The sequence below is a fragment of the Populus trichocarpa genome, chromosome 2, assembly GCF_000002775.5.
Source record: "Populus trichocarpa isolate Nisqually-1 chromosome 2, P.trichocarpa_v4.1, whole genome shotgun sequence".
Lineage (NCBI taxonomy): Eukaryota > Viridiplantae > Streptophyta > Magnoliopsida > Malpighiales > Salicaceae > Populus > Populus trichocarpa.
Genome location: NC_037286.2, coordinates 24,555,956 through 24,578,381, shown reverse-complemented (window position 1 = coordinate 24,578,381; position 22,426 = coordinate 24,555,956). Strand labels below are relative to the sequence as shown.

The following is a 22,426-nucleotide window of genomic DNA, read 5'->3' as shown; positions in this document are numbered from 1 at the left end:
AAATATTTTTAAAAATATTTTATATTTAAAAATATATTAAAATAATATTTTTTTTATATTAATATAACTATTCAAAAAAATTACCTAAACACATTTACAAAGCTCAATCACAAAACAACGGGATAATTAAAAAAAAAGGGCCCTACAAGCTCAAAACATTAATATTTAATCGTGGTATATGGGGTAGTACTGCATAGGGGAACCACACTAAATTGTGCCTGTTTATTTTTTTTTTCTAACAAAAAAAAATTAATAAAACAAAAAAATTAAAAAAAAATTAAAATAAACTGGCAAAAAAACCTGAAAAATATCCAAAAAAAATTACCTCGACACATTTAGCTAAATTACAAAGCTCAATCACAAAACAACTCAATATTAAAAGGGGGGAATAATTAAGAAAAAATAACAAAAAAATTTTTTTGTCAACTCGGATTAACTAGCTAACCTTGTAATCATAGACACATGATTGAGACAACCACATAAAAAAAAAAACCCAAAGACCATGTCATAGTAAATTAATCGTTAGGAGAATGAAATTGAAATAATTAAAAAAAAGACATAAAAAAACTATAGTCAACTTAAGTTGAATTTTAAATCCAATGATTATGATCATGAGCTTGAGACCAACAATATTAAAGGAAAATATTGAAAAAATAACAAAGCAAGGTTATAAATCAATAAAATATTAAGGAATAAAATTTATAAAAAATATAATAAAAGGGAGCTAAATTTGATATAAAAATAATTTGAAATTAAATATTGAAGGGTGAAATTAAAAACAAAATTTAATCATGAAAAGGGTAAAAAATAAACTGGAAATAAAAAAAAGGACTAAATTCGATATAAAAATAAAATGAAACCAACTAACAAATGACAAAATTGGAGAATTTTTTATAAAAAAATGATTAAAATGAAATAAATAAATGAATAAGGATCAAATTGGATGAAAAAAAATAAATAAAAAGACACATTCATTATTCGACAAGGAGAAAAGATGGAGAAGAAGAAAATATTTGAGCAGTGTTCATCCGCTACTATGGCAGCCACACGCGTAACATCACTGAAAAGAAGAAGATGAGTTATTTTCAATGTCGCTCGAAAGGTGACGTTTGGATATAGAATCACACCGCAAACGCCGACAACTTTTTTAATTAATATTAAAATTATGAAAAGAGCAAGTTGCCCTTGGTCCAACTTATTAACTACAAAAATAAATAACTTAAAAATACACAAATGCCTCTAGTTGTAAATTTTATTTTTTTGCTTCAAAGGATATTAAAGTCTTTATATTGTTACTTGAGAATGTACCAAATCGACCTAATCAACCCGTTGATTACAAAATAATCAGCATGAAAATACATATATCCTTGATTGCAAGTTTAACCTTTTTGCTTATAAGATATTAAAATCTTTATATTGTTCCTTGAAAAAATAAAAAGACCAAATTTATTATAAAAAAACTCAAACAATTATGAATTATCCCTAGTTGCAAGTTTTAATTTTTTTTTTGCTTTAAGAATACTTAACATCACTTATAAAAAATATAAAAAGATCAAATTAACTCCTGGCAACTGATAAACAAGTTTTGTTTTTAAAGGGAATAAGACAATATAATCTAAAAGGTAAAAATACCAAATTATTAAAAAATAATTGTATAAGGACTAGTATCTCATATGAAAAGATCAAATTATCCCAAGAACAAGTTCACCTATTTATTAAAAAAAAATGAAAGCCATGGAGAAAAAAACAATATGGAATATTATTGGTTGGTCGCAGTGGTTAATATAACTCGTAACTACTCCAACTCATGGCAGAAAAAGAGAATCAAGCTGATTCTTGCAAAGCCTTGTTTCGTCACGAACTTGAAAACACAACAAGTTTCTGCATCCAAAGGTTCAATCTCTCCTACATTATTCAAAGACATGGTTCTGCAGCAAACGTATAGGAGAGAATAACAAACTTGAATCCAAGAACCCCTGAGACTCCTAGCAGTCGTGTCTAGTCCTCTGGTGTCTTGTTTACATCGTTCCTGTCAATCTGTCATTCTTGAACTTCTTTCAAGATTGAACTTAGTTTTTCAACTGCATATTACTAAGATTTATATGGATTTGCTTGCGGATAATGACTGGATGATTGGAAAGAGAAACAAACGGAAGGATGAAAGATCCTTCACTTTGAAAAGTTGTAATTCTGGGCTGAAGAAGCAAGCTAAAATCAAGGTTATGGCAGATCAGGGTAAATCAGAGAGAGACACTCCCCTGAACATAAGAAAAGGCTTCAGGAGTTCATATACATCGTAAACAAATACGATTTTCAAGTTGCGTGTGTCTTGAAAAGATAAAAATATATGTTTGATTCTAATCATGTAAGATAAATTATTTTAAAAAAAAATTAATAAATTTATATCTTTTAAAAACATAAACATTAATATATTTTTGATCTTTAGATAGTAGCTCATAGCCAGCCGAGTCACAGAAAGTATTCGTCAGGATATAAAGTATGTTAGGTATCACGCAGTTACTTTTTAAAATGTATTTTTTACGTAAACAAGATAATTATTACAGGAAAAGTTATCTTGAAACAAACTTGTCTTCCATGAAATAAAAACTAAGGATTAACATTGAGGCAACACAATTCATCTGAAGACTCTAATAGCTTGAGCAAAGTTCAAACTGGAAATACACCGCCTCTATTGAAGATGATGTACCTCAGCCACATCGCCCTCTGCGCGGATCTGTTTTGTTCATCCTCTTCCCAAAGCTTCCAGTGCCTTTGCCCTGATTATAAAAGTACCCAAAGTTTCAGCCATTAATCAATTGTTCTCTTTTTAGCTAGCTTTGTAGAACTGGGTTTTGCTTGCTTATCATTGTTCTTAATGTCCGTGTTCTCTACTGGTCGCCCCTTCTGCGATCGGAGATGAAGACTCTTCTTCTATCTGCAGCCGCAAAAACCTTATTTCATTATCACTTTCGGGGAAAAAATGGATGGACTGTGTTTGGGCCTTGTAGTTTAGTAGTTTAGAAATGTTTCATTTTGCTTCCATAGGTTAAAACTTATTTCAAAAATTGAAGATGGTGCGGTCATGACAATTACTAAACTTGACATGGGAATTGTTTGTAATTGTAGTAGTGATTATGGTTTAAAGTATTTTTTATTTAAAATTATTTAAAAAAATTATTTTTGAGATTAACACATCAAAACGATGTAAAAATATAAAAAAATTAAATTAAATTTTGACCTATGGTCTATGACCTAACCCAAATTTTTAGTTAAGCGAGTTAATTTAGATTGATTAGGTCAATCTAAAATGTTTTGTTTAATTTAAAAAAAAAATTAAAATGATATTATTTTTAAAAATAAAAAATAATCAAATTAAGTTTTGACTATGTTGCGGATTGACTTGTCATATCAATCACATCAACTCTATCCAATTTAATTTGAACCTAGATTAAAATTAGGTTAATAATTATTAAGTTATCAGGTTAATTTAAAACAAGTTTAATAACACTAGTTAAATATTAATACGTAGGTACTCATAACTTTATGTCAAACAAATAAAAACGGATGCGCTACGGTTTAGCCCTGGTAGTTTATAAATGTTTTCATTTTGTTTCCATAGGTTAAATTTTTCTAATATTGACCTTTTGACTTTAAGAGCCCGTTTGGCTCTGCGGCTGCGGCTGCGTTTTATTTAAAACGCAGTTTGTAGCCGTTTGGTTAAGGAAAAAATCAATATACTGTTTCACTGAGGCCCATTTAATTTCTGTGTTAGAAACGCAATAAAAAAAAAAGCAGCGAATTCTTACTTTTTTTCACTGTTCATGTTAATTGCATTGTTCAATGAACAGTGCAATTAACATGAACAGTGTATAGTGTACACTGTTCATGTGAACAGTGCAAGAGCATTGCACTGTTCACTTGCCTACGTGAACCTCTTTTTTTTTTTTTTTAAGTAGTGTGTTAATTTTTTTAATATTTATTTAAAAAAAAAGTAGTTTTGAGTGAATTTTATACCAGATAATATTTTATCTAATTTTATTACATGCTAAAAATATTATGGAAACTGTAGTTTTTGCTGGATGTATTTCGTACGTAATGAAATTATAAATGGTTTCATGGAATAATAAAAAATATTTTATATAAAGTATGATTTATTTCATGATATACTAGCAATAGTTAAATCTACAATATTTAAATTAAAAATCATTAATATTAATATATATTTTTAAAATTATTTTATAACCTCAATTTCAAAAACATTATTAATCAAACACATTAAACTACTTTTTCTTCAACCTCAATTTTAACCACAGTTTTAACCAAACACCTATTTTTTCAAACCAACCTCAACTAAAAATACTTTTTATAAAACAACTTTTTTCAAACTACAACTACAACAGCTACCGCAATACCAAACACACTCTAAAAATTGAAGATGGTTGGTCATGGCGATTAAAACGTAGTTGAGTGATTGATCTGGGTTGATTACGTCAATTTAAAATGTATTTTTTTTAAAACAATTAAAGTTAAAATAATATTATTAAAAAAATAAAAAATAATCAAATTAAGTTTTGACCATGCGATTATCATATCAATTAAATTAGCTCCATCCAATTTAATTTAAAACTCAATCAAAATTAAATTAATAATCAAATCAAATTAACCTGTTAAGTTTAAAACAAGTTTAATAATAATAATTAAACATCGAGACATAGATAATTATAATTTTATGTTAAACAAATAACAACTGATTGAGTTTATACCGAGTGTTACAAGATTCATATAATAAGAATTAACCTGGACGTCGTTTATATGTCATAAATGTATAATTTTTATTTGAATTATATATTTTAACATCTTTTTTTTAATCATTAATTGATTTTATATATATAACAAAAAAATTTCATATTATTTTAAAGCTACATTAACTTGAACCATTATTCTATATATTATATTACAGCTACAATAATTATTTTATATTAATTTGAACCATTATTCTATATATATTACAATTATATATATTCAAGCTATAATGATTTTAATTGTGTGGTTAGTATTGTGATGCAAAATTCTTTTCAAATGAATTTTTTAATTAAAAATATATATTTTTTATATTTTTCATTAATATATTAAATTTATATAAAAAAAATATATATATAAATATTAATTTAATATTTTTTTAAAGTTAAAAGCGATGGAAAAGGTAACAATGCAAAAACAATCACCACTTTGTCGAAGCTGATGGATAGTTTAATCGGCCCATATTCCGGCCCATAAAGTGGGCCCACTTGGTAAGTCGGGACTTCCTTTCCTAGCAACGGCAAACAGGGAACCCTAACTCATGATGACGTGGCAAGTACCTCACAAAAAAGACCATGAAATCACACGGTCAAGATTACACCAATCCGCACTCAACAATCTAACGGCTCAAAGTTAGAGCATCACGGAAACTAGAATCGACAGCAACACACGTCACCCTACTTTCTCAACTGTATAAAACACTGACCGCTAGCAGCTCTCTCTGCTCTCTTGGCGTCCCAGGAGTTTAGTTACCCACCAAAACACGAAACTCAAAACACACAACACAAAACCCAAAGCTCTCTCAATAGAAGACAGAACGAGACGTCGTCTCTGCACCACCAGGTTCCTCCATTCGCTCTCTTGCCTCTTCCTCTCCATTTCCGCGTCCTCCTAAGGTCTTGCGTTACAAGTTCGTCAAATTAGGGTTTATCCATTGTTCTTATTGCTTATTAACTGCGAAGCTACTAGCGATCTACTTTTAGGTCTGTAACTGAATCGAACGGTGGTGTAGTTTTTGCAGTCTTATCTTCGAATGAACTGTTAGTTTAGCAATTAATTAATTGCTGTTTATGCTATCGTAATAATGATTATGGACTTGAATGCTTTGATTAAATCCTTGTGATTTTAAGGCCGAAACGAATTGACAATAGAATGTGTTTTGTTTGTATCACTGCAGACTGTATAAGCTGTAGAGTATGGGAGATAGTGAGACAGTAGTAACTGAACCGTCGGCAGTCATGGATTATCCGGCAGCTGGGTATGCGTCTACTGGCTACGCTGATTCTGGTTCAGTTGTTGTTCCTGGCCCTGGTGATTTTAATGTGGAGGGCACTGGAAATTTTGCTGCTTCTACTGTTGCAGCACAGGGAGGTCATACGGGAAATACGTATGGTGCGGACTCTAGTTCTGTTGTACCAGAGGCTCGTGTTGGAATGAACAGTAGTGCTGAAAACGCAGCTGCTGGTGGTTATGATTCGGCTGTGAATGGAAATGTTGGAACTGAAGCTGGAGTTGCTGTATCAGTTGAGAATGGAAATGCTGGAGAGGTTTTGGGTGGAGCTGCTGCTGAGCAGCATTTTGTGGATGGTTCTGGTATGGCTTCTCTGGCATGCTTGTTATCTGTATATGTGATGGTTGAGGTTGTAATATAGGCTTTTAAAGAATTTAGGTTGCACAACATGGTATGCTTGCTATGTAAGATCTTGTTGTGTTGATCTTGTTGTGTTGATCTTGCTATATGAAAATAGGAGGGGTTTATTGATTCATGGAAATTTACATGATTCTGAAAAAAATCAATTAGGTAGAATCTCCTTTGTTTTTCATTTCTTGAATAAGCTCACAAATTACTGGTAATTTTCCTCATAAGGTCATCCAATCTCAAGTAAAAGCAAGGTTTTTATGATTTCATGTGACACTTTATTGGTCCATGCGTCTTTTTACTCGCACTGAGACACTTAAGTATTATCTTTTCTTTTTCAAATGCTCTTAGGCATTTCAACTTTCTTTTCTTTTCAAGGCATCTTGGTGGTTTACATGATGGGTTTGTTCCCATGCATGAAACATCGTGGAACTTGGCTGGTCACAAATGCTTCAATCTAAAATTAAATGTGAACAATAAATTGGTTGTTGAGCACAGGAAGCTGTTCACTCATATCTGGTTGACAGGTAGATGTAACATAGAATCCTCAAAAAGTTTGTGTAATTTTATTTAGAGTTTATGACAAATTTAGGAGTCCTTAAATCCTTACTCCGATAATCAATGATGAATGATTTTCTTGAACTCATAATCTCGACTTCCTTACTCTCCCTTTAAGGGTTGACTGGAGTGTCTGTTTCCTTGTGAAGTAAATGTTTGTGATTGTTATTGTTTTTCTATTTCCTCTTCTCCCCTCCCCCCACAAATCTCTATGCAGACGATTCTGTTTAGCAGTTCTTAGGTGTTACCTAATCAATTTCCCCAATCTCTTTAGTGCCAGAAATGTCAGCTGAAGAGGACCACCTGTGGAGCATTGTGAAGGCTAATTCTTTGGATTTTGATGCATGGACTGCCTTAATAGATGAGACAGAGAAGGTGGCTGGGGTATGAACTTTCAGACATGTGATGAACTGCTGGTTCCTGTGCACATATTTTTACCTCTATCATGTTTTCTCATGAGAAATAAAGATATTTTGATTTTTCTGGAAAAATTGTGTTTGTTTGATCTTCCTTAAGTTGGATGAAAAGCAGTTGACCTTTAAGGCATCTTTTTAGTTAGATCCCAGCTGTCCTCAAATGACTGAGCTATCAATAACTCTGTAGGATTCTAGCATCTGACATTTGAATGATGGAGGAAAATGAATTACATGCTACATCATTTATCAATGGAAGCTAATTTCTATCCTTTCTGAACTTACTTATTCTTTGACGTGTATGTATCTGCAATCTGATTTCTTGTTCTAGTGGAGCTAACATGTTCACCTATAAACTATGCAGGACAGGATATTGAAAATTCGAAAAGTATATGATGCTTTTTTGGTGGAATTTCCTTTGTGTTATGGTTATTGGAAGAAGTATGCAGATCATGAAGCACGCCTTGGTTTTATGGACAAAGTTGTTGAGGTATATGAACGGGCTGTTCTTGGGGTCACATATTCGGTGGACATTTGGTTGCATTATTGCATGTTTGCCATATCCACATATGGAGATCCAGAGACTGTTAGAAGGTAATAGCTGTTCACATATTTGTTTTTTTATCTGCCCACATTAGAATCATGGTCATGCGGTTTCTTGTGTCACAAGGATTTGGTGATTTTTTTTGCTCTCTAACACTATTTCAGTATGCCTGCAACAGTGGCTTCTCACATAATGGCGAAAGGTTTGATGGCGATGCTTTAGAAATACAATTATTTTTTGTGCAAACCTTTTGATTTTAGGCTGCTCTATGGGTAGCTATTTGATTTTTAAGAATGTCAACTCTATTTTTTTGGTCTCATCATACCCCATCTCTCCTTCCTCCTTTCAAGGGCCCCGTCATAGTAATGTAGTTAGTTATGAATTATGGCTGTCTTAAACTGAGACTCTGTGGTGCATCAATATGCAAAATGCTGCTGGGAAGATCTCATCCAGTAAGGGCTAAGATGGCCTCATTCAGTGCTCCGTTTTCAGACATTGTGTGGTTTTATCAGGAAGGTAAATGCAGCATTTGGAAGTGTCATGCTGTTAAGAGTGAATTGTTCCTTCTCCTTCAGCATATTCCCGGGTCTCCGATTTATGAATATGTCTGCATTGGCTGTATTGCTGTCCATATTTATATCTTAACCACATGTTCACTTTTCCTTGGCTTCAGGCTTTTTGAGCGAGGATTAGCTTATGCTGGAACAGATTATATGTCTTATCCCCTCTGGGATAAGTACATTGAATACGAAGAGGTGCATGCAGAGTGGGGCCGTGTTGCCATGATATACACACGGATATTGGAGATTCCTAACAGAAAGCTGGATGATTATTTCAATAGGTAATATTCTGTTCCGGCATCTGCATTGTACTTGCTGGCCTCATTTATTGAGTTGTTGATTTGCATTATATAATTATCAGATCATTATATTTAACCACTTATGCTAATAACAACTTTTTCATGGTGAAGTATGTCTGTAGCTGGCATAGTCTTTTTGTATTTGTTTGAGCAGACAACTCTTTGTGTTGTTATGCATAACTTTTAGTCCAGGTGTCGTTTGTACTCTATATCTTGTGGTAATGACTGTGCAAGACACGGAATAGTCTTCTGATTAGGTTCAACTAGTTTGGGTGCTTAGTTTTGTTCTTTTTAGCTGCACACAATGAAAGTTTGTGTGCATTAGATTCGATGTTGTCCCATATTTTGAACTTGACAATTAGTGGGTTTGGTTGCAAACTAACTTTTGTAAGACATAATGGGTTCTTGTTTCTCTCTTTGTGAACTTCTTCTTGAATTGAGTGATGTCCCTAGACCTGTATTGTTAGCTGCATGAGCATTTTTTTGTGTTTCAAACAAAAAGGTCTTTCTCAAGAAAGCAAATTCATGCTGTTTTTTTCTTTAAATTATTGCTGCATTTTACTGGGAAAGCAGGTGGATGTCAACTCTTGGGGAGTTGCCATGACTTGTACTTACCTAGATGTACTCATGTCAGAAATATATGGATGCCTCAGGTTGACATGGATGCTCGGGTTGATCCTTCAAATATTAGAAACTCAACAAAAAAATGATATAGTTATATCTGGTTTGGATGTTATCCTACTCCTATATTTGAGTATGAGTAACTTGCCTTCTTGCTCTGTGTCCAAATTTGCACTTCCTTTGGTGTTTGAGGCCCTAGAAAAATGTTTGCTTGTATGCTTCTAGTAAAGTCCACGTTCCTGCATAGCATGTAGCATTTGTGGCACATTTATTATTTCAACTTTGCACTTTTTTATGGGCGGGCATGTGAAAGGTCTCTGGGAATGGCAGACTGCAATTCCTCTGCATTAAATATCAAAATTTTGCCAATTATGATATTATTGGATTTTTCGACTGTGGCTTACCAAAAAGTCTGCTGATTGGTTAGCTTTGATATAGAAGTGCTTTTTGTTAATATCTTCAGTTGCTCTACAAGGTTCTTGTCCGTTGCAGTGGTTGTTATGTGTTGCTAGATGCTGATAAATTTCAAATCCCTTGTTTTATATTTGTTGGCGATCTTCTATCATGGATTGTAATTATGCAATGCAAATAATCTGCTTTGTTTCTTAACATGGATTTCACCTTTGTGCTCTTTGACAAGGTTTTTTGGCTTGTAAAAAGAAAAATAAAAAATGAGAAGCGATGCTTAAATAAGAATGTTGAATGCAGATACACGACACAAGCATGACATCTTTTTTTTTGTTGTTGTGCAGCATGATATTTTTGTAGTTTTATATATATTCTTTTTGTTGGTTTTCAGATTTAAGGCTTTTGCTGCAAGCCGGCCTTTGTCAGAATTAAAGACTGCTGAGGAAGCTGCTGCTGTAGCACCTGTACTTTCGGAGGATAGAAGCCAAGCAGACGAGGGAGAGGTTCATCCTGATGCAGCTGAACAGCCTTCTAAACCTGTAAATGCTGGCTTAACAGAAGCAGAGGAGTTGGAGAAGTATATCGCCATTAGAGAGGAAATATACAAGAAAGCTAAAGAGTTCGATAATAAGATCTTTGACTTTGAAAATGCTATTAGGAGGCCCTACTTTCATGTGCGGCCCCTTAATGTTGCAGAGCTCGAAAACTGGCATAACTATCTGGATGATATAGAAAGAGAGGATGACTTTAATAAGGTATTTGGGTTTGTTTACTGTTGTTCATTGATCTTTTTGGTTTTTAGTTTTTAGCTGTACCTTGTTATACGTTGGCTTACAGTTAAATAATATCTGCTGCATCATATGCTTCATTGGCTAAACCATTGGATGAAGCAACATTTTTAACGGGAAATTGAACTGAGACTAAAGCATGGGCCTTCGATTTGGTTTCTATGAGGCTAAGTACTTCAAACCCTCGTTTGTCAGTGGACTAGGTTCCTGTATGTGATCAAATTTTATTATTCTTAAAATTCATATGTTATGCATGCAGGTATCTTCTTGCCTTCCTAACCATCTTCTGTCAGGCAAGGAGGGTCCCTCCTTTCGTATTTGAGGGGCCTTTTTGTTCCCCAATGGAGTATTTCTTATGCATAGCTCCTTTGTGCTTTGTGCATTTCCTTTTGTTAATAAGTTGATGGATTCAGTTGTACCTTCTAGACCGTGATGACATGTTTTCTTGAGTCAGGTGGTCAAGCTATATGAAAGATGTGTAATTGCATGTGCTAATTATACCGAGTATTGGATACGCTATGTCTTGTGCATGGAAGCCACTGGGAACATGGATCTTGCAAATAATGCTCTTGCTCGTGCAACTCAAGTATTTGTCAAGGTATGAAGTTTTTGAGACTTGTTCTTTCACTTTGTATTATCTGTTGTTTCTAGTTCAATTGAATGTCATGGTAAACTTTTGGTAATCACCACAAGGAGTTGATTCTGCTTTTATGTTTCTTGTACAAACCTGAATGTTGAACCATGCTATTTGTCTAATACATTGATCAAAACAAGCTTGCATGGCTGCATGTTAGCAGTGTTGTTTGCTTTGTCCCTTACATAACTTTGCCAACTTTCATAGTTATGCTTTTAACTTTATCAACTGAATATCTAACAGAGACAACCAGAGATTCACATTTTTGCTGCCCGTCTCAAAGAGCAAAATGGAGATGTATCTGGTGCTCGAGCTGCTTACCAAGTTGTACATGCTGAAATTGCACCTGGTCTTCTTGAAGCAATTATTAAGCATGCAAACATGGAGCATCGATTGGTAAGATAGTTTTAGCAAGTCTTAGGTCCTGTCAATTTTGATTGAGATGGCACATGTTCTGACTTAGCCATTTCTCCTACCCAGGGGAATCTTGAAGATGCCTTCTCCTTGTATGAACAGGCCATAGCCATTGAAAAGGGAAAAGAGCATTCACAAGTGTTGCCAGCATTGTATGCACAATATGCTCGATTCGTATATTTGGTAGGTCCATATTTGCTGTGCACATTGTGAGGCCTTTATCCTTTTTTTTTCTTAAAACTTCTGCTTCTAATGATTGTGTATAACTTCAGAAATGATTGCCTTACATGCCAGTTGTTCTCTTCTCTTTACCTATTATTCTAAATGCCTGATGTCTCGGGCCAGTATTTTGAAATTTTCATTCTCTACAATGCTTTCTTTCTAATGCAGGCATCAAACAATGTAGAGAAAGCCAGGGAGATTCTATTAGAAGGACTTGAGAATGCCCAATATTCAAAACCACTTCTCGAGGTTTGCTCTCTCTCTCTCTCTCTCTCTATATATATATATATATATATATATATAAGCCAGTGTTGTCAAGAGGTGCTCCAGGCGAGGTGAGGCCCTAGCACCTTTAGTAGCCTCAGGCGTTGGATTTCAATGAGGCGCTGCCTAGGTGAGCGTCTTGTGAGAGGGTGCAAGGCGCTAAGGCTAGCGCCTGCTTGAAGTTCTTCCTTTTCTGTTGGGTCTTTTTTTAAATGATTTATGTTTTGACCTATTTGTCTATTTTTTTTAATTTACCACAAGAAACAACTTGGGGGTATTTTTGTAAAAAACAAAGATTAGGGTAAAAAAAATATCATTAAAGTGGGAAACAAACAGACATTGAAGGACACTTAGAGAAACACCAACTACACTTTCTTTTTTCTACAGTGGGAGTTGAAGAACAACACTTCTGTACAGCTAATACTTTAATTTTTTTCTAAACAAGTGCAATATAGTTTGAAAGATAAGGATTTCGATTATAATCATGAAATGGAGGATATGGAGGATTCAAGTGAAGGAGAGGAAAGCATGGATCGAGATGGTTTTGAAGATTAATTAATAATAATGATGATATTTAATTTTGCTTTTTAATCTATTTGGCTACGTACTACTTTAAATTATCTTATTTTGTTTTAAGGGTGAAAATATAACTTTATATGACTATGTTATGGTATTTTATATTTGCTTTTTAATGTTATGGTATTTTATATTTTGTTTTGATTTTCTAGTGATCTAATCTTAATCGGGAAGATATATATTTTAGATTTATATAATATAATATACATATTTTAATTTATAGCATATCGCCTTGGTTAGCGCGCGCCTAGCGCTTTGGGCATTTTACAGGCTTGTTGCCTTTTAGCGCCTTTCACCTTTGACAACACTGATATAAGCATGAAAACACTAACTTTTTTCAGCTATAACTTCTACATTGATCTCCTGGCGCACTAACATGCTGTCTGTTGTTCCATTTATATGCAGGCTCTGATACATTTTGAGACATTTCTGCCACTTCCAAAGCGAATTGATTATCTTGATTCACTGGTAGATAAGTTCATTTTGCCCAGCTCAGACAGCGTCAATGCTGCTAGTGCTGCTGAGAGGGAAGAACTATCCTGCATTTTCTTGGAGGTAGTCTATATTTTTCTTTTCTGTTTTTATCTCTTCTGATACAAGAATTTAATCAGATGTTTTGCTTGCAGTTAGCCTTATTGTTAACAGTTATACGACTTTATGCTGCCATGTAGAATCTCACTCCATTGATATGAGTCCTAATGTGTTAGAAATTAGTGTTCCACTATTCTGTTGAAGAGGATGTTAAGTGGTTCTTTGTGGTATTGTGGTGTATGTTAAGGAGATATAAATAGACTCTGTAATCTAATTTGGTTTTCATTTTGTCAAACTACAGACTTCCTTCTGTTATATAATCTAGAATACTGTTCTATATTTATTATTTTATTGAAGCATACTCTAGTTCAGTTGCTGCACAATGAGTATACGTTGTCTTGATTTCAATTTTGCATATGTTTTGGCCAATGACTGTCCTTAAAAGATAATGAGTGTCAGAGCTGAGAATTCTGGTGTTGGAATGGGCTGAGCCTAGTTACATTTCTCATCACATCTCTTTTATGTTTTTGTTGGTTTTTGCTCCTTCAGTTTTTAGGTATATTTGGAGATGCTCAATCTATAAAGAAGGCTGCTGATCGGCATGCCAAGTTCTTCTTACCCCACAGGAGCAAGTCAGAGTTGAAAAAGCGCCACGCGGAGGATTACCTAGCTTCAGACAAGGCAAAAATGGCCAAACCTTACCCTGATGCAACTTCACCTGCACAGTCTCTGATGGGTGCATATGCAAGTGCACAGAACCAATGGACAGCTGGTTATGGTGTACAGCCTCAAGCTTGGCCACCGGCTACCCAAGTACAGACTCAACAGTGGGCTCCAGGCTATAACCAACAAGTAAGCTGCCTTTTCTCGATGGTTTTATTGAAGTTTTAACTCAAGGACACAGTAATTTGATAATGAACTCTCGTCTCCAATCATTTAAGAAAGTTTTTTGCAAGCAGTATTATAGTTTACCTCAAGAAAGTGATCTTTCAAATAATTTTCATGTAAATAGGCTGCATATGGCGCATATAGTGGTTATGGAGGCAGCTACCCGAATCCCCAAGCTCCTACATCAGTTGCACAAGGTGCAGCTTATGGTGGCTATCCTCCTACCTATCCTGCCCAGGTTTCCATTTAACTATGTTTTGAATTCATGTTATATTGTTGCATGTTCTTTTTCTTCACTTTTTTCTTACTCTTTTCGCCTTGTAATTCGTTTGTTGTTTCAATCAGTGATACTAGTGCTAGTAATTACTTGTTTTATTATTTGGGCATGGAAGGGATTAAGGTCCTGTCTTTCCTTGTCCCATCAAAATTCAAATAAGTTAAACAGTGGGTTGTTACATAATCCTATTAGGAGACACTTCATTACCATTGCTTTCGACCTCGCCTCCCTCCTGTTATTTGGCTACACAACTATAGGCATGATCGAGAGTTCATTTTTTATTGTTTACCCTGCTTGTCTACAGTAACTTCGATCTGGACTTTGAAGGTCATTTGCGTTATGTTGCTGCCTTTTCGGCATGGATTCACGTTCAACTTTAATAGTCCAGACAAATTGACATCGTCTACCTTCAAGTTTCTTTGCAAGTGTCATATCCTGTGTCATTGAACTTTGTTTACGTTCTCAACGGGCCTGGGTATACCTTTTTTCAGTAGCCTCTGTGTTGTACACTCGTCTATTGTTATCAGGGATACTGCTGGAATGGAAAAACTGCTTTTCAAACATCCTACTGTTTCTACTGCTGACAGTGTTTTTCTGATCTCAGCAGGCCTTCCCTCAACAAAGTTATGCACAACCCACAGCTGCGGCACCATTGACTCAGCCTCAGCAGCCCGCTGCTGCTCCACAACCTTACTACGGGACTTACTACTGATCTGGCAGGAACTTCCTGCGTGTAATTTATCTTTGCCGAATCTATTTGTAACTTGGGGTTTTTTCCCGGAACCACAGACAGCATGGTGTAAGCAAGAATGCACACAAGGGAGAGGAAGATGAGAGAGTAAACTTGTAGGTGCAATGGTAGCAGTTGTTCTTCAGTGAATGATTAAATCTTTTGCCATTCTTAGGCATTCTTTAGTAGATTCTGCTTCTTACGTTCTTGGTTCACACCACAAGTTCAGTTGATAGTGGCTGTGCTAGCAGTGCAAGAGTAACTGGAGTGATTTTAGTCGGCTCGGCCGTGCTCACTCCATCGTCAGGACATAGCACTGCTGTGCTCGAAATATCGATTGAAATCTCTCTGATTTGGTTCATATGATCCCGATTTTAAAATTTTCGAAACCTGTCTTGAAAAGCTATAAAGTTTGAAATTACACCAGATATTTTGTAAGAAATAAAATAAAATACTATGGCATGATAAATTGATAAGCTGGTCGTTCGAAGCTTGCAATTGTTTTCTAGCACAATTTAAATTAATATAATTAATCTATTTTAATAATAGCACATGGCGATCACGTGGTAATTAGGTTTTGATTTCAAATTTAGAGCATGTTTATTGAACTTTTTTTGCTTTAATCTTTGTTTTTTATATTTTCAGATTGATGATTAAATAAATTTTAAAAAATAAAAAAAATTATTTCAATGTATTTTTAAATAAAAAGTATTTTGAAAACAATGAATATTACAATATTTAAATCTTCACTTGAAAAAACCAAATAAAAATTTTAAGCGCAAAATCACCTACAGTTTACAATTATATTCTAACATGATGTAAATTAATTAAATTAACCTGTTATAATAAACAAGTTTACTTAAAATATAAGTCATGTTAATTAACAAATTTGTAAATTCAAATTTATTTCTCAACCATAGAAAAAAACCAAATAAAAATTGTAAGCACAAGAAACAGCAATAATCAATACAAAAATTGTAATGGATGTAAGAGTGTTTTTTAATTAAAAAATGCATTTCAACATTTTTTTTATTTTTTAATATAGTATTTTAAAACTATAAAAAAAATATATCTAAAAAATATTAATTTTAAAAAAGAATTTTTTAATTTGTTTTCTTAAAAAAAACTGAAAATTACTTTAGCGGTAAACGGGCACAAAAACCCAAACCAAAACACATGTACTCATCCTACACATAGGATGAACGGTCGCGACGGCTCAAAGTGTACATCTATGATTTCCTGCGGTCATCCCTATATCTCTCTCTCTCCACAGATCTATCTATCCAATCTAATCTTCTTGAATCAAAATCAGTAACATATCTATCTCAAAACCCTAATAAAATCCTCTCGCTCTCTCTCACTCACTTCTTCTCCTCACCAACATCAATCATAAACCCTGATTCGCTAAATATCACTCAGTATAAAAATGGCGAGTCCATATCCACCGCCGGTAACCGTAAAAGCAGTTCAGGTACGTACGTACTTACGGTTCCATATTTCTTCTTGTAAATATTTATGCTTATAAAACCCTATCTTCTCTTCATTTTGATGGATAGTTTCTTGGGTGTGGCTCGTTAGGTTGGTTCGTACTTTGTTGGGCAGTATTATCAGGTACTTCAACAGCATCCAGATCTCGTGCATCGATTCTATGCCGATGGCAGCACCATCATTCGTATCGATGCCCATTCTACCGATTCTGCTAACACAATGCTGGTACCTCTTCTCGTTTTTTGGTGATTTGAATTTTCATGGTCTTTTGTTTTTTTTGATGGACATGAGCTGTTCCTATAAAAAGCCCACACTTGTTTTTTTTTTGTTTGTAGAACCTGATTTGATTTGGGTAGATGTGCGTTTAGCTTTCCATGAAGGGTTTTCTTTACTGTTTATATTTAATAGTTGGTGCCTTAGTGGGTTCACTACTTCACTTGTATTACTCTACTGGGTGGCTGCTTTTTTTTTTTTTTTTTAGATTTTTCATCTTTTTTTGCTTTCAATGGATGCATACGCTGGCTTTTTTTGTCTATTTTTTTCGTTTTTATTCAGGGGTTGTCGGGCACGACCTTTTTTGAATTGTTTAGTGTTTCTGTTTTTTTATAGCAGAAATGTTGTGTATGTTGAATGGAAGTAAACACATGTATTATTGTGAATTTGTTGTTGAGGGTAAATGTTTTTTGTAGGATGACCAGTGTTGAAAATGAGCACGGGAATAATTATTTATTATGCTTGGAAATTTTTCTTACCAATTATGGTGCTGTCTTTCCTCCTATTGTAATTATTCATTGAATTGTTTTTGCTTTATTTCTCTCCAGCAAATTCATGCGCTTGTCATGTCTTTAAACTTTTCTGCTATTGAAATCAAGACTATCAATTCGCTCGAGTCGTGGAATGGAGGTGTTCTGGTTATGGTGTCTGGTTCTGTTAAGACCAAGGATTTTGTTAATAGAAGGAAATTTGTTCAGACCTTTTTCCTGGCTCCACAGGAGAAAGGTTACTTTGTTCTCAACGATATCTTTCACTTTGTTGATGATGGAGTTGTTTACCAACAAAATCTAGCACCCAGGCCATCTGAAAACATGTACATGCAACATCCAGTGGCTGTATCATCTGACGAGACTTTTGATGCGCAATTAGATTCTTCTCACTCTCCTCCAGAGCCTCCAGGTAACAGGATGATGATGAGTACAGTGAAGTATTAAATTTATATTGGTGTGGTGAATTAAAAATTTCCCTTTTTTCATTGTCTGCTTCTCCTTGGGCTTTGGTTTGAGCTGTGAAAGGGTGGGGGGAGTTTATAAGTTTGGATCTAATAGTTTAACTGAAAAAATAATCAGGATTGTATGTGTGTACACTTGTTTGTTAATTTTAAAGTCAATGAACTTTTAATCTCTCAGTTTGTAGTTTCTGAGGGTCATTTGATATTACAACATACTGCCTTGTATTATTTGGTCTAATCTGTGAGTTTTGGCAGTTTCTGACTATGTTTTGGAGGAAGAAGCTAGAGAATATGTGAACTCAGTTCGCATAGATGATGATCCAGTTGACAAGTACAGTCTCCCAGAGCAACAAGAGCAACAAGACTTTGAGACTGAAATTGTAGTAGATGAAACTCCTGTAGTGGAAACACCTGCTTCATTTCAAAGTGCTGTAAATGTTGGACAAGATTTTCCAACTGCTGCTCCAGAAGAACCCATGGAAGAGCCTCAAAAGAAAACTTACGCTTCAATAGTAGGCATCTATTCTTTGCTTGTGTTTGTTTCTTGTTTTGTTTTGCATGCACATCTGCATCTTTGTGGTTTTGGTTTTTAGCCATACAAGGCATATCTAAAATGATTTAGAAGTGGTTACTTTAAAATTTGAGTACAATCAATTCTGATGAAGGCCTCTTTGTTGATGCCTTCTTAATATACAAAGCTAGGCATAAAAGTTGTGAAAGATCAAGGTGATGATAGTATTTGCATAAAATATTACAGGAACATAGTTGTTTTTATTTTCATGTTTTCCCTGTGGTATCTCTTGCTGTTAACTTATTCTTGCTGGGACATGGAAAGTAACTTTTAATCTGTATTTTTTCTGATGGTGGACATGTGATAGCTACTAGTTTCCAAGGGGCCGTCTTCTTCATCAGTTGCCACCCAGCCACCTGTTAACAAGAGTGCCCCTACAACTTCTGATTGGAATCATATGCCAACAACCACTGCACTGCAGCCAGAATCTGTATCATATGCAACAGAAACTGGAGTTGAGGCTACAGAGGAAAGCTTTGGAGTAGACGAAGGTCAAGCATGTGATTCTATCTTAAAAGCTCATCCTTATAACATGACTTACTGTGCTCTGGTGATATTGTTCTCCCTTGTCTGGATTTTTCAGTGATCTTGCTTAATTTATGCATTCTACCATTTTTTACTTTTGGATGGAACTTTTGAATTTTGTAGCTAATTATACTCCGGATATGACTGGTGCCTTGGAAGGAGTTGATGAGCTCAATGCCAGCAAACACAATACCTTGATTTCTTGTTTAATTGCCACACAATCTTTATACATTTTGCAAGTTTTTGTGAGAAGTTTTCAACACGAACTATTTTGTTGGCAGCAGCACAACTGCCTGGGCAATTTTTCCTCACTGCACAGTGATTTTTGTAGCTGATCACTTTTTTCCCTTGAATGATATTTATATTTGCAGTGTTGCATTCTATATATTTGAAACCTGGGAGAACATATTCCTGTAGCAATTAACATAGTTGGAAAGCATCAAGTTGATTCTTGATCATCCTCCCATACAGGTGAACCAAAATCTGTCTATGTGAGAAACTTGCCCTCTGATGTTACTGCTGCAGAAATTGAGGAGGAGTTTAAACACTTCGGTAGAATCAAACCTGATGGTGTTTTCGTTAGGAATCGCAAGGTGAACCTTCTGTCTTCTCCTCTATATATTGGCATGTAACGTTCACAGTGGCTGAAATAGCAATTGATTCATGCAGGATGTTGTTGGTGTTTGCTATGCTTTTGTTGAGTTTGAAGATCTTCTAAGTGTTCAAAATGCAATCAAGGTTTGAATTTAATATCATTTAAGGATTGTTTTCTTTTTATCGTATTTGCTTGCCAATTTATCTCTATGCTTAATGTCAATGCATTCCCCTTTTTGATTGTTCGTAGCCTTCAGCATCTATAAGGATGAAATTTCTCAATCATTCGATTTAATTAATAGTTCTAGTTTTGTTCAAGTTTCATTTGATTTTCTTTAGTCCTTGTAAATATTTGGTAAGATGCTATGAATTGGTTTGTCATGTTCCTATGATTTGCTTTTGACGTGCAAAACATGGACTGACAGCCATGGGAAACCTTCTAAGATGAATTATAGAATGAAAATTAAATCCATGCGTGTTTGTATTTCGGAGAAATATAGACATGTTATTTGATAGTATTGCTTTTTTTTTTGTGATGCAAACAACAGGCACATTCATGTCTGGAGATTTCAACATTTTCTGATGCTGTATTTTTCTTACAGTATTTCTTCTGCTCAACTGTTTTTTTTTTTAATGCAGGCATCTCCAATACAGCTGGCTGGAAGGCCAGTCTACATTGAGGAGCGAAGACCCAGCACCAGTATTGCATCTCGAGGTGGAAGTATGTGCATTCATTCATTCCTTCTCTCTCTCTCTCTCTCTCTCTCTCTCTCTTATTTAGTTGTAATTGTTAAGTGGAGAAGTCTTTTTTGTATTGAGATCAAATCCATACAATAATAGGACAAAGGTAGGTATCTGATTGATGATTGTTTTTTTTAAGCAGTGGCAGTTTAAATAGAATTTGACGCCACAAATAAATGTTTATGTGGTGGTTGTGAAGTTATCCATTACAAGTGCGCGACAACCTCAATGGATAGGACATGGATTATTCCATGTTGCTTTTGGAAAGCAATATTACTGTCATAACATGCCATATCCTTGTGTTTTGTATCATGCTTAGGGCAGTCAATCAATGCTTTTGACCTTTGTGCTATTGTAGCCCTGTAAAAAAATTGCTTGATTTGTGCTCTGTGCAGGAGGAAGAGGGAGAGGTTACCAAACAGATGCACCAAGGGGGCGTTTTGGTGGCCGTAGTTTGGGAAGGGGAGGCAATCAAGATGGTGGTGACTACAACAGAGCAAGAGGCAATGGTTTCTATCAGCGTGCTTTCTGATAGGACGAAGGTTATCAGGGAATGAAGTGTGAAAAGGATGAACCACTCTGCCTGGACCTGGGTTTTTTGATCTGAAGGTTATACAGGTTTTTTGAGTTGTTGATTCCTGATTGAATATTTTCCTTTGATTGGTTTCAGGAAAGATATGTACTTTTTAAAGTGTGTCATTTCACGTGAAAGGAGTTTCAAGTGTATTCTGTGTTATTTGTTCTTGTTTATATAGATACGCTTCGAATCCCCTTGAATGGTTTTTATCACACAGTTCGAGTGGGAAAATTTTGATTCAAGCTCAATGTGGTGAATCGATGTGATCTGCTGATTTTATGGTTTAGAAGAGCAATTTTTCTTTTGAACGAACGTTTTTCTTTGTGGGATTGTTTGTCCTTCTGCTATATGCAGAGCCCCAATTAGCCCTCCTCCCAGCAGCCTAGCTGTGAGTGCTCATATACCTTTCAAGCACACACTAGTGTTTGTAAGCATGTTCATAACTTCATATGTTTGATAAAATTAAACCCATGTCCAACTGTAAGGTCTCTTCTATGGTTTAAGCGTAATAGTGTATGAAAATTGCATTAAGCCCTGAAAATAAAAATGAAACCACTGTAGCATTTGTTACTTTTCACTCTCTTACAAATTGGAATGGTGATATTTAAAAAAAATCGAAGTTTGGTCCTTGTATGCTTTTTTTTATGTACAATTGAGTGTTTTTTTTTAATTTTATTTTAAATTAGCATTCATAGCATTTTTTTAAGATATTTTTTTATTTGGAGGAGGGGTTGGATTAAAAGGTAGAGGATCAAAAAGAAATTTAGGGGTAAAATTGGTGGTAATTCTGAATTTTGTTTGGAAATTTTATTCTAGTTTTTTATTTTTTGTAGTTATTGGATGGTCAATTCCTTTGGTGGATCTAAATTTAATTTTAGTATAAAATATTATTTTATTTATATTTCCTAGTTTTTTAATTTTTGAGAGGTGATTTGAATTAAAAAAAAGAGTGTTGAAAAATGATTTTTTTTATTGAAAAAACTAAACCTGTTCAGGCCCAGGCATGTAAACCGGAAGCTTCACGCGCCTGGGCTATTTTCTTTCAATACCAATGCCCACACAGCTAAGCTTCTTTTGTTTTCAGTTTTTTAGTTTTTTGCTATTTTATGTTTTTTTTTTAAAAAATCAAAATTGAGAAAACAATTTATTCAATCGAATTGAGTGTATTAGCGGTCACAAATTTAAAGAGTTAATTTATAATATCCAGATTATTATTTGTTTTTTTTGTTTGCTTGATGCTTTTTCTATCCTTCAATTTAAAAGAAATATAATTTTTTTTTTTATTAATGATATTTTTTTTTATTTAACTCAAACTAAAAGAATATAATTTAGTTTTTTGTTATTAATGATTTTTTTTGCTATCTTAGCTTCATGTGTCTTTTACAATTTTTTTTTCACTTTTCAAAAAATATTTCATACAAAATGCATTTTATTCTCATATAATTAAGAATAATATGAAAATTTTATTTTACTAAATAAAAATAATATTCTAAGAAATATAGTTGCTAGTAAATAATTAATTTGTGATTGAATTTTTTT

The 22,426-nt window shown here is 34.2% G+C and overlaps 2 protein-coding genes across 8 annotated transcripts; both read left to right on the top strand.

The window, feature by feature from the left end:
- The first annotated feature begins 5,501 nt into the window (after positions 1-5,501).
- LOC7461490 (pre-mRNA-processing factor 39-1) lies at positions 5,502-15,381 on the top strand. 7 transcript variants are annotated; one of them, XR_002980273.2, is made up of 15 exons: positions 5,520-5,783; positions 5,978-6,393; positions 7,272-7,381; positions 7,775-8,004; positions 8,628-8,795; positions 10,234-10,597; positions 11,085-11,228; positions 11,508-11,660; positions 11,745-11,861; positions 12,069-12,149; positions 13,146-13,295; positions 13,821-14,123; positions 14,284-14,397; positions 14,741-14,911; positions 15,044-15,381. XR_002980273.2 is itself a non-coding variant. In XM_024595008.2 (14 exons), the coding sequence occupies exons 2-14, from the start codon at positions 5,997-5,999 to the stop codon at positions 15,146-15,148; spliced, it is 2,439 nt and encodes an 812-aa protein (XP_024450776.1). In that variant the 5' UTR covers positions 5,502-5,643; positions 5,978-5,996; the 3' UTR covers positions 15,149-15,381. The 7 variants fall into 7 exon arrangements, 5 of the variants coding, with proteins under 5 accessions (XP_024450776.1, XP_024450777.1, XP_024450778.1 ...); XR_002980272.2 differs by having other exon boundaries at positions 15,041-15,381; XM_024595008.2 differs by lacking the exon at positions 14,741-14,911 and having other exon boundaries at positions 5,502-5,643; positions 15,041-15,381.
- A 1,000-nt stretch (positions 15,382-16,381) lies between these two features.
- On the top strand, positions 16,382-21,195 carry LOC7459544 (nuclear transport factor 2). The gene is made up of 9 exons (XM_006386846.3): positions 16,382-16,637; positions 16,745-16,879; positions 17,476-17,827; positions 18,135-18,391; positions 18,758-18,941; positions 19,447-19,568; positions 19,645-19,713; positions 20,209-20,290; positions 20,706-21,195. The coding sequence occupies exons 1-9, from the start codon at positions 16,593-16,595 to the stop codon at positions 20,840-20,842; spliced, it is 1,383 nt and encodes a 460-aa protein (XP_006386908.1). The 5' UTR covers positions 16,382-16,592; the 3' UTR covers positions 20,843-21,195.
- The last annotated feature ends 1,231 nt before the right edge of the window (positions 21,196-22,426 follow it).